Below are 13022 nucleotides of genomic sequence, written 5' to 3' on the forward strand. Positions count from 1 at the left end.
CTAGTGAGTTACTTTGTACCAGGTATGTGCATTATTTCATTTTAAAATAAATGAAATTTATTTATTTCTTTTTTAAAGATTTGGCACTATCATTATTTCTATTTTACTGATGAGAAAAATTAGAGAGGCAAAGCAATTTGCCCAAGGTCACACAGGTATTAATGGTAAAGCCAACACTGGAGTCAGACATTTTGATTCCAGTTTTTGCTATGTAAGTCAAAGAAATGCAAAGTAGTGTCTTTGTGAAAAAGGAGATATTTTGCTTATTTTGTCTTAGGAAAATTGTTTTTAAGTCTCTCTTAGGGCCAACCTTACTTCACAGAAAGCAAAGAATTCCAGAGGTCAATAGATTTTGTGTCATTTTATAAAATGACATAGAAAAGATGGAATGGGGAAATTGAGACAGTGGATGCCTCTCCTTTCCAACACATTCATATACCAATTTGCCTTTTTTTAAATTTCCATTCAGGTATTCCTGGTGCAGTATCTCAAGCATTTCATATTCAAAAACCAGCTCTGGTATCTGGGCAACTGTAGGCAGTTGACTTGATCTCTCTGAGCTTCAATATTCTTACAAATTTGTTCAGATTATAAGATTATGTAAAGTGTCAGGAACACAGTAAATGCTGAATAATTGAACGCTATGATTATTACTTCGATTATGTTGTTGTCATGTGTCCTTACCACAAAGGGTATGAGAAAGCTGAGTTTTTCCAGTACGAAATTCTGTGAAATATAGAAATGGTAGTAAAAACATGCATAGTTAGTTTCTAGATATTTTCATTAAAAAATCAAACACAGACTCAAGATATTATTGTTCTTTTTCCCAACTGTCAAATCTCACTCCAAAAGTACCTCTTGTGGGCTGGGGTTGTGGCTCAGTGGTAGAATGCTCACCTAGCATGTGAGGCCCTGGGTTTGATCCTCAGCACCACATAAAAATAAATAAAAAAATGAAATAAAGGTATTGTGTCCATCTACAACTAAAAAAAAAAAACATGAAAAAATACCTCTTGTATCAATTCATACGACAAAAATAAGATTTTTTCCCCACAGAACTGTCTTTTAAATAAAAATTAATTTAAATTTAATTTATTCCATTTCCATGGGAATACTTACATAATGAAAGTTTAGGAGCCAAAGGAAAGGAAAGGAAAACCTGGGGTTCTCCCACTGAACTGAAGGAACTGAAGAGATCTCAAACTGGTGGCAACCCCTAGTAACCAGTAGAAGCAAATTCTCTCTATATTCCCTATCTGCCAATATAGGTCCATTGAACTCTCATAAATTAAAATTAAACAATAAACTCACAAATATCAGTAAATGCAGAATAAGATAAGCCACTAGACCTGGGTCAATAGAAATAATGAAAACCAGGTTTGGTTCCCCAAGTCAACAAAAACAACAAAACAGATTTAGTTCCTCAAGGACAGCAAATACTGAATTATCAAACATGGTATATAATGTGCTATGTATGAACTGTCTTTAAAAATAAGAGAATATAATCAGGGAAGAGAGAAACAAATCTCTTTGTTCATGGAACATGCATTGCCTAGATGTAAGATCAACCTCATTATTCAATTATCTTTTGAAGGAATAAGAGAAAAAAATTTACTCCCTTCTATAGTAATCAGAGATAAAAGGATGAAAAATATCAATAAGAACCATCTGTTTTTTAAAAATATTTATTTTTTAGTTTTAAGTGGACACAATAACTTTATTTTATTTTTATGTGGTGCTGAGAATCGAACCCAGTGCCTCATGCATGCTAGACGAGCGCACTACCATTTGAGCCATATCCCCAGCCCCAAGAACCATCTGTTAATGGATGGATTTGCAGCCCAAAATGATCTTGTATCATAATTGAGATTTCATAATGTTACAAAATAGGAAATTATTTGTCTATTTGTTGTTTAATTATCATTATTTTTAAAATATATTTTTATTTTATTTTATTTACTTATTTATATGTGGTACTGAGTAATCAAACCCAGTACCTCACACATGCTAGGCAAGTGTTCCACTACTGAGTGAGCCACAACCCAGACCCTGTAGTTTGTTTAATTATATGTGTGTATACAAAGATATGCATAAATATATATTTCATATAACAAAATATTAAGGTTCCACCTACCTCCAAAAGCTTCTGTGATTGCCATGCTTTCAATTCCACCTCCTAGCAACTTACTGGAAATAGAAAGAAAGCATTAGTAATAGGCATAGAAATAGGGATTTCAAGAAAGGAGAAAGAATTTGTATATTAGTTACCTGCCATCCATCCATCTATCTCACCCATCTATTTTTATAAACATGCACAGGAATTCTAGTCTGAACAAATGGCACTCTACCTGTTTAGTTCATAGGTTCAATATTGTGTATGGGCAGGTGGATCAACAAAGCAACTTATAAGCCCTGCTATTCTTACTTCTGGATACCGAAAGTAAATAAGTAAAGTCATTTGTCTTTTTTTTTTTTGGCATATGGGATTGAACACAGGAGCACTTAACCACTAAACCCCAATCCCAATTTATTTTATTTTTTTATTTTGTGACAAGGTCTTGCCAAGTTGCCCATGCTGGCCTAAATAATTTGTAATCCTTCTGCCTCAGCCTCCTGAGTGGCTGCGATTACAGGTGCTCCACTATTCTTTTAAACTGAATTGCAATTAAAATGTAGGGTCTTTGTTTGTTATTGTTTTACAGTGCTGGGGTTTGAACACAGCCAGGGTCTTGTGCATTGTAGGGAAGTGTTCTGCCACTGAGCTACATCCCCAGCCCAATGATCTTAGTTATTAATTGGGTTTTTCAAATTGTGCAGGGACGATGTTTCTAAAAGTCAACTGAATATTCAATTTTTTAATACAATGAGAAAAACAAAAAGCAATCTCCGGGCATGGTGGCCCATGCCTGCAATCCCAGCAGCTCAGGAGGCTGAGACAGGAGGACCGTGAGTTTAAAACCAGCCTCAGTAATGGTGAGGTACTAAGCAACTCAGTGAGACCCTGTCTCTAAATAAAATATAAAAAAAATAGGTCTGGGGATGTGGCTCAGCTGTTGAGTACCCCTGAGTTCAAACGCTGGTACCAAAAAAAAAAAAAAGAAAGAAAGAAAGAAAAAAAGAAACACAAAAAGCAGATATTAGGAGAATCCAGAGATTGTCATCATATTTGGCTTATTTCACATAAACCAAATTTTAAGGACAACATGTCAGAATAGAAAATGCTTAAAGATGTTATAGGTAATATTAGCAGTCAGAAGAATAATTGCCAGGTTTTGATAGCATATATTTATTTGGTAACCCAATGTTTTAGGCATATAATGTTCTTGATATGAAAAGAACTAAATTTAAGTTATGATTTCATTCATTCATCAAATAAAACAAACATTGTGTTAACTGTGTTAATACCTGGTAGGAACACTTAAAAAAACCTTTGTAGTTTCTATTAGCAAGTCTTTGGAGATATGATCACTGATCAGACAAAGCCTTAGGAGTTATGGATGTAGTTTGGGAATTTGGGAATAATAGAGAATTTACTAGTTTAAGAGAGCAATTTTTTTTTTTTTACACATTAATTGTCTTAAGAGAGCAATTTAAATGTAAATTGAAGCAATGTTGGAAGTTACAAACAAACTTAGTGAGGGATACAGACTTCAATGTGAAGAACACAAAAATCTAGATACTGACCTGTGTAGCTTGAATCTAAAGGACATGTAAGCTGAGCAATCACCCCATTTGGAGGCTTTGCCCTTGGAGATGTAACAGGTCAGGCAACTACTAAAAGAGAGCTTTACTTGCCTCTCCTCATCTTGTAAAAAAATCACCCTGAAAGGCTATAGGCTCTGAAAAATACCAGACATAATTTCTGGTTGATATGTAATACAATCAGGCTGCAAATGTAACCCCAAAATTTGTCTAGGAGTGTACCCCAGATTATTTGGGGTAATATAATTATTTCATTTGTGAAACTCAGGAAAATACAGAATTAGATGTAGAAATAATGTTTTTATATCTGAGAAGATTTTAAAATAGAGATAAAACTTAAAACCCACAACTTACTATTTTCACAGTATTTTCATGATGATTTTATATTTGTTCTTTGAGAACTTTTAAAATGTAAGGAAATTTGATCTTTTTATAATAGTAGAATAGTCTCTGGATAATTAAATGACATAGAGCTATGATTTTTTTAAGTTGATAACTAAGTTCATAAACAGTATCTGAACATTTATGAGTGCCAAAGTCCCACTATAAGTTCATCAGTTTTCAAAAGATATTTAGGTAATTGGGAAGATCTTGCTTGTTAATAATTAGACAAAGTTCTTAAAGGAAATTATGAGAGCTACCAGTACCAAAATGAAGTCACTTATGTCAAACTAACAAAACAGAACCTGACAAGTCCACAGAATAGGAGTTCTCACACATACATGATTCAAACAAGACCTATTAAAAAACATTCCTCAGTAGACCAGTAATAGAACTTATTGGAAGAACTTCAAGACTGCAATGTTCCAGATGGAGTGCTTGTACAAGGATACATGCCTATCAATGGCTGTCTCAGCCAATAAGCTAACACCAACTACAGTAACAGTCTCCTGTGACTTTTGGTCTTTGTAAATTTTGGTTTCTTTTTCTTTCACCCTCCCTCCTGGATACACCTGTGGCCTGCCATAGCTTGTGTACTCCAAATTGCAATTCTCTACTATTCCCAAATAAATTCATTTATTCTGGAGCACCTGTCTCTCCATTTATTTTTGGACTGATGAAATACAATATACTAAATGTATAACTTCAAATGCTTGAGGAAATTTAGTTAACCATATCATAAAAACCCTCTTAAAATTCACTAGATTTATAAAAGAACTTAAAAGTTTAAGAAAAATTTTAATGAATTAAATATTAATTTTAAAAAACTTAGTTCCTGAGTGATCTTTTCTGTGCCCAAAAGCAAACATCAATGAAGACTCAATATTAATTTATATAGCCCAAAGGTTCATAAGCCACCAGGCAGAGTAACTGGGGGATGTCAGATTGTCACTGGAATCAAATGTTTTATTGATCAACTTGATTTTCAACAATTTGCCTTGGGGCAGGATTTCCCAAAGACTCTTCCATGGGGGTTGGAGAGGAGGTTCTGTAGGGCAGTGCTGGGTTAAAAAGGTGTTTTGTCTTACTGAAAGATTTCACAGATCCTTTATTAAGCCAGAAGGCACGGTGAATCTTCAAGAAGAATATATAGTAGATTGAACTTCATAAACTTATTTCATTCATTATGTGTTTATTTAGTCATTCAACAAACATTTATTGAGAACCACTTTACCTTTGGGGAATAAAGCAAAGTACAAAAAATACTGAAATCCTTTACTTCATGGATCTTACATTCTAGAGAGAGGTCAGAAAATAAAAGTAAAGGGCTGGGGAGATAGCTCAGTGATACAGCACTTGGCTTAGCATATATGAGGCACCTCAAAAATTTAATTAATTAAGAAACATAAGTAGCATGTCAGACATTATTAAATGGTATGAATAAAAATAAGATGGAGAAATGGGATAAATATTACAGAGTTTAAAGGAGGGGAGCTTACATTTTCAAATAAAGTGATCAGAGAAGGCCTTCTTGAGATGTGACATTTTAGTAAAAACCTGAAAGAGATGACAAGCCACGGAGATATACAAGGACAGAGTATTCCAGGCAGAGGGAACACTGAATGCAAAGGCCCTGATGCAGGTATGTATCTGATACATTCTAGGCAATGCAAACAGGCCAGTGTTTCTGGTACACAGTAAACCAGGAGAATAAAAGATGAGATTTGATTAGGGATTGGGGAAGACTGGCTTTTTCTCTAGCTAAAATGGGAAGTCATTGGAGTGTTTTGAGTAGAGTGTCACATTCTGATCTACATTTCAAAAGGATGGAGCAGGTGGTACATGCCTGTAATCCAAATGGTCTGGGAAACTGAGGCAGGAGGATTGCACTTCAAAGCCATTCTTGACAATTTAGCATGGCCCTAAGCAATTTAGTGAGATCCTATCTCAAAAAAAGATTAAAAAAAAAAAAAAGTGCTGGGGATGTTGCCTAGTGGTTAAGCACCCCTGGTTTCAATCCCTGGTACCAAAAAATACATACATAAGTAAAAAGATTATTCTGGTTCTTGTATCAAGCATAAACAGTAGGGGCAAGGTCTGAAAGAAACAGGTTAGTTAGAAGGCAGGATTTGTTAATGGATTATAGGTAGTGTTGGGGGTGGGGGAGAAGATACCAAGAATGACACCAAGATTTTAGGTCTGAAGATCACTAAAAAGATCTCAGATGAGGGACCTGCAGGAGGAGCAGATACAGGGCAAAGAGCAAAAGTTTGGTTTTGGATCTGTGAAGCCTGAATTGCTCACTGAACATTCAAAATGGAGGTATATTTGACTATGAAATCCTTTTTTCTTGCCCTTTCTTATAAAGCCAGAGTTTTTAGGAATACTTTAATACTGCTTTTGTTGTAATTGCTCCTGAACACTACTCTAACTTAAAGAGTAATTCTGCCTAGTAAGGTAGGCAAAGAGCCCATTCTAGTCAATTTGCATGGGTTTGGGAAGATAATATGTCTTAGAAATCATAAAATAGTAAACAAAAAGGAATAAAATTATAGGCATAAGATTAAAATTGTCCCTGCTGAAATGCAAAAGCAATCCTGTATTATTCTAAAATATTCAATCGAAGAAGTCATTTTTTTTTCTTTTTTGGTTACTGGGGATTAAAGCCAGGGTTGCTTTGACACTGAGCTACATCCACAGTCACTATTGTTGTTGTTGTTATTATTATTATATTTTGAGACAGGGTCTCATTGATTTGCTAATGGTCTCACTAAGTTGCTGAGGCTGGCCTTGAGCTTGTTATCCTCCTGTCTCAGTCTCCCGAGTGTGGAATTGGTTACAAGGAAAGAAACCCAGGGGCACTCAACAACTGAGAACATCTCCATTCCTTTTTTTTTTTTTTTTAATATTTATTTTTTAGATGTAGATGGACACAACACAATGCCTTTATTTTTTTTAATGTGGTGTTAAGGATTGAACCCAGGCCCCGCCCTTGCTAGGCCAGCGCTCTACCACTGAGCCACAATCCCAGCCCATCCCCATTCCTTTTTTTTTTTTAAAGAGAGAGTGAGAGAGGAGAGAGAGAGAGAGAGAGAGAGAGAGAGAGAGAGAGAGAGAGGGAGAATTTTAATATTTATTTTTTAGTTTTCGGCAGACACAACATCTTTGTTTGTATGTGGTGCTGAGGATCGAACCCGGGCCGCACGCATGCGAGGCGAGTGCGCTACCGCTTGAGCCACATCCTCAGCCCCCATCCCCATTCCTTTTTATTTTTTATTTTGATACAGGATCTCGCTAAATTTCTCAGAGCCTTGCTAAATTGACAAGGCTGGCTTTGAACTTGTAACTCTCCTGTCACAGCCTCCTGAGCTGCTAGGATTATGGGCATGCACCACTGCGCCTGGCTAACAACTGATTTTTAAGTAAGCTCAAAAGGTGAAATGAAACTTTCTTCATTAGTGGAGAAAGAAAGGAAATGAAAAGTTAAACTGATTTTTAAAAATAGTTTATAGATTAATATAGACTGATTCAGAAATCACTTATATTTTGGGTCTGAATTTCTTGAAATAAATTTAATCCTATTCCTATAGGCAGTCTGCAATTTCTTTGGTTTGTATTTTTTGGGAAAAAAAACCAACAAGCTACTCCAAAAAAAGAAGCTATTTCTACTGATTATAGTAGAAATAACAACCAGATGAAAGAAAAGAAACATGGTATTCCAAAGATTGTACTTAGTGGTTATAAAAAATGTTGAGATACACACTCAAATTCTTGGCTCCCAGTGGTGATATGGAAAACCATCTTCCTCTTCTCACTATATTCAAATGCAGTCAAGAATCCTGGTTCCTACAGAAAGATAAAAAGACAGATTCAAAAAGGGTATAAGATAATGGTTTCAATTTCAAATGCTGGGGGTGCTGTTGCTCAGTGGCAGAGTGCTTGCCTAGCATGTGTGAGGCACTGGGTTCAATCCTTAATACCACATAATAAATAAATAAATAAATAAATAAAGGCATTCTATACAACTACAACAAATTTGTTTTTTAATTTTTCAAATGCTGCTCAAAACTATATGCTCAATTATCAAGGTCATCATTTGGTATGAGCTACAATTCTGACATCTTTGAAGGTAGACCAGATCATGGTTAAAAACACTAACACCCTTCCTAGGTTCAAATTGTATCTCTGGTCCTTACTAGTTATATGATATGGGATAAATTACTTAATATTGCTGTTAATCAGTTTTCACTTTTGGGTCAAATGGCGATAATAATAGTGTCTCATATGATAGCTATGAACATTAAATAAAATATATTCATGGCACAAAGCAGAATGGTATTTTACTGAATGATTCAGATGACTTCATTCTACATTATCATTTTTTTCCAGCTCTAGAAGTTTCAAGGAGAACAGAAATACCTGTTTCCATGAATAGATGACAACATTTTTCACATGGCAGATTTAATGCATATTTGCTGATTAATGAGCTACAACTTTACAGTGGTGGAGCTGCACAGTGCAGTGGTGAAAGTGGATCTCTGTGTTGTTGAATGTGTTTCCCTTTGTTATTCCATATGGTGATAGTGGTTCTCAAACTTTGAAGAACTTAGGAGATGGAGGAGCAAGCCCAGACCTGGCTTTCAGTAAGAAAGGATAAGACTTTGGGTGCAGAAAAAGAGGGGTTCTTTTCTTTGATGATGAAATTTAAGTTCCAAAGAAGACTAATATCTAAGAGCTATTAAGTAATGGTTTCCCAAACTGTTTCCTGGATACTGCTTTAGGGCTTCCTTAGACTTGCTGGCAATTATGGAATTGAACTGTGGATATACTGCCAGAGTGGACCTGAAGCTACAGCAACTGGGAGGGTTCAGAGTTCAGCTGGGTCTTCTCCAAGTTAAGGACCACAATGCCAGTTGCATCTCTCTTCAGCCCTGACTGTCTCCGAAGAATGAAACCAAATGACTGTTGGTAAAGAGAACTTCTGGACTTGACTGGATTGAGACCCACACATACAAATGGAGAGGCTTGATCTTCTGCAGAAGATGGCACATTTCTAGTTCCAGAGCTGGTATCTCTAGTGGTCCCTAAGAGCTCTACACAAAAGCTTGGGTCAAAGGCATATATGCTTTTGCCTGACAGCTCATAGGCCACTCACAGTCCAAGGGCCCAGTTGGAGAGTACGGGTACTTGAGCATCATCAGTGGCATCATCATGGTCATTTCTATCAGTCACACACATGTAGAACTAATCACTGCTAGCCTTTTGCTCACCAATGTGCTCTTATCAACTGGCCTATTATACCAGAAGAGGACTACTGCTTTGATACTGAGTGCTTTGCAACAGCCTTAGGTATGTTTCAGAAGACAAGATAAAAGTAAGAAGGAGGATGTAAAAAAATAAATGAGAGAAAGAAAGGCAGAGAAACAGAAGTCAGAAGTAGCACAAAGGGAGACAAAAGAGAAAGTTTTGGTAAAAATAATTACCTTAATTAGTGTTCCAGGTCTCTTAATTCCCTACCACAATCTTTCAGAAATTGATTGATATTGCTTTGGAACCAAAATGATTAAAACATTAACTTGGGGATAATCACATATTGTGATCTACAGAAATTCAGAATTCTCACATAAAGAGAAAGACTACAAAGACTCATGAAGCCCTTCTAAACCTAAAACAGCAAGAGTGGATTTTGCTTACAATGAGTTTGTTGGCAGCCTCTTTAATCTTGTCCACTTTGGCTTCTGAAAGCCCTTTGACATTGCATAGGGCTCTTCTTGTTGTCATCTGTATCCCTTTAATGGTACAGATTCCTACTGACTTCAGTTTCTTAATGTCAGCCACGTTCTGTAAACGGAAGAATGGGCACAACAGATTGATAAAATGCCAGCCTAAAAGGTTCCTGTACTATGTATGTCATGTGCTTTTCTGTCCATCTCCTTCCATCATGATGCCAATTTTATACAAGCAACCAGGTGGAATACTGCTTTGATACTGAGTGCTTTGCAAGAGCCTTAGGTATATTTCAGAAGACAAGACAAAAGTAAGAAGGAGGATGGTAAAAAAAATATTTCCAAATGTTCTGGAAATATCTGAGTAGAACATACCCACAAGACTGCCAAATGTTCTGGCTGTGCCCTGATTTCCCAAGAATGTTAGTGAGACCATGGCAATGTAACAGGGAACTCAAAAGAAAAGTCTGTTGGTGGAAAAACTAACAAATTTATCACACATTCACCCCCTCAGTTCAGCTCCTTCCTTCTACAGAACTTCATTATTAAAAAGTTCTAAATTTTTTAAAGATTTTTTTTTTCCTTCTGCCCCAGGAGAATGCAAATAAAAAGATCGCCAAAAGACAGGATTTTTTTTTTTTTCTTGCTTCTATTTTCTAAAATAGAAAGACTTTAGAGGGCTGGGGTTGTGGCTCAGCAGTAGAGAGCTTGCCTAGCACATGCGAGACCCTGGGTTCGATCCTCAGCACCACATGTAAATAAATAAAATAAAGGTATTGTGTCCAACTACAACTAAAAAAATAAATATTAAAAAAAGACTTTAGATAGGAGGCTCTCAAAAGATAACATCAGCAGAGTTTTACTATCAATAATTACTGCTGAAATCCATCTAGTTTTAAGCCAGCCACCTGACAAACAGAATTAAATTTTGTGTTAATGGAGAGAATAAATCTAGATAGATAAGAAGATTTATAATGATTTTAGAGCAAGTTCTTAATACCTCCAATTGGATTAGTGGTTCTGAATGAGGGACAATTCTGATTCCTGGGTACATATGATAGTGTCTGGTGTCACAGCTGCAGGGGTGCTACTGGCATGAAATGAGTAAGTAGAGGCCATTTTTATGGAGTCATCTGGACATTACATGACCACAGCCATATGCACCATAAATGCTCCAGAATAATATCAGTTGTTTTTTTCTGCATAATTTCCCAGCTTACCATAAATAGAACAAACCATTAGGGTGATACGTAGAGCTTTACAACTGGACCCTGGAATGTGTCTGACTTTTTGATATTAAAGCTAAGCCAGAAACACTACAGTTTGCATGAAGTCACTTTCATTCTAACCAAGTATATACCCTCCTTCTAACCTAAATTACAGATATCTACTTGGTCTTCCCAATGCTTGGGCTGTGTTTTTGTCAGTAATTCCCCCAGTATATTGCACTTAGCAATCCTGGATCTGCCCACCTCTTTGCTAGGATCTCATGGCACCTTGGGTGTCACACTGGGACCAGGTTGTTCTGGAATACCAAGCTTGTTGCTCAACACCCTACAAAGCACAGGACAGCCCCTTGCCCCCAAATCATCCAAATGTTTATAAGGCTGATGCTGGGAAACTGAATCAGACAATTCAACATGGCATTGAAAAACTACTTACAATTCCATGTTTCTGTAATAGGTCAATGTCTTGAAACAAAGATTCCTAAAGGAAATGGAACAGAAAAGAAAAAAATGGAGTTTTGATTCTTTGTATCCAAAAGTTAGATATTTTTTAAAGAGTTAATTGAATATTAGACCTATCCCAAAATGTCTCAAATTCCACTTTTTTAGGCAGATTGTGGTAGTATTGATAACATTTTTTCAAACACATCATTACATATTTAGAAGATGCACCAACTTTAAAAGGTCTGCAAAGCCAATAACCTTTGCCACAGCTTCCCTAAAATTTTAAAACCTTTACCCAAAGCAGTGGAACATTTGACCCATTTTAAATGTTTTTGCAACATTCTTCCCCTCCAAATTTTGTTCTCCTTCTAGGACCAGACAGCTATTCAGTACCAATGTGCTTAGGCACCAGCATGGCCATACCAGTTAAGTTACTGAAATACTTTTGTACAGCAGGCTGGATGTGTAGCATGAGGGCCTGGGGTCTAGTCCAGAACTGCAAAAACAAAAAAAACCCAAAAGCCCTTCAAGCCAGTTGCTAAGTAGTTAATGTTAACATCCCTTGCCAATCAAACTCTTCATATTTGTAATGCATAACTATGTCTTATTTCTACTGTTTCCAAATATAGAAGCTAAGAGACAAGGAACTTCATTTTTTTTTGTGTGTGTGTGTGTGTGAAATGACTGAATATCTGTGTATTTTTCAACATATTTGTTATACCTCTTCATCTTGGAATCCTGGTTCTTCCTGTACAACTTGATCCTCTTTCATGTTGAGTCAATTCTGGGAAAATAAGAAATATTTTTAAAGAAGTAATTATAGTTCATAAAGTTTTAAAAAATCCTCTGCTTAGAAGACTCTTTGATTTCATTTCAAAGTCACCAAAGACCAGGACAATAAAAGAAATGCTTTGGAAAAACTAGGCTGACCTATCTTTTCTACTGGGCTTATGGCATTATTTTGTATGGGGGGGCATTGTGGAAACTTAGTTTCTTCTTTCCTTAGCACTGTTCACTTTTTTATTATCTTCCGATTTCCTATTGCAGTTAATGACTGAGGATATCTTTATTGTTTACTTGGAATGTGATTTAGAATTGCTTATTACTTTATTATTATTTGGTACCAGGGATTAAACCAAGGCTGATTCTGGGAAACTCTGAGCCACATCTGTAACCCTTTAAGTTGCTTAGGGCCTTGCTAAGTTGCTGAGGCTGGCTTTGAACTCACCATCCTCCTGCCTCAGCCTCCTAAGTCGCTGCAATTACAGGCAAGTGCCACCACACCCGCCAAAATTATTACTTTTAACTTTTTAGGCTTATGTTTAACAACACCCTAAGAACCTCAATATTGTGTCTTTCTTCTTTGTATTCCTCACCACCTCAAACTTAAGACTACTCTCGATAAACAGGTTTTGTTTTTCTCATATATAATGAATGCCTTCCTGCTTAATGGTAGTGAATAGGAGGTCTGGTGACTGTTTCATAAATCATTTGCTATATTTTGCTTTGCAATATTGACTAGTCTCATGATTTTGTAAAAGTA

General features: G+C 36.1%; 1 protein-coding gene across 3 annotated transcripts in view; it reads right to left on the reverse strand.

Annotated features, from left to right (window-relative positions):
- The window catches only part of Dmc1 (DNA meiotic recombinase 1), a 36324-nt gene that overhangs the window by 22379 nt on the left and 923 nt on the right, over window positions 1-13022 (reverse strand). For 2 of the 3 annotated variants that reach the window (XM_076855161.1, XM_076855162.1), the window contains exons 2-7: window positions 12201-12263; window positions 11472-11516; window positions 9778-9924; window positions 7847-7929; window positions 2135-2187; window positions 685-726 (exon numbers count right to left, since the gene is read on the reverse strand). In XM_076855161.1, the coding sequence (XP_076711276.1) occupies window positions 685-726; window positions 2135-2187; window positions 7847-7929; window positions 9778-9924; window positions 11472-11516; window positions 12201-12251 (421 nt within the window). In that variant the 5' untranslated portion in view covers window positions 12252-12263. The remainder of the gene's footprint in view (window positions 1-684; window positions 727-2134; window positions 2188-7846; window positions 7930-9777; window positions 9925-11471; window positions 11517-12200; window positions 12264-13022) is intronic. The other variant, XM_076855163.1, reaches the window with a different exon arrangement.

This window comes from Callospermophilus lateralis, chromosome 4 (assembly GCF_048772815.1).
Source record: "Callospermophilus lateralis isolate mCalLat2 chromosome 4, mCalLat2.hap1, whole genome shotgun sequence".
NCBI lineage: Eukaryota > Metazoa > Chordata > Mammalia > Rodentia > Sciuridae > Callospermophilus > Callospermophilus lateralis.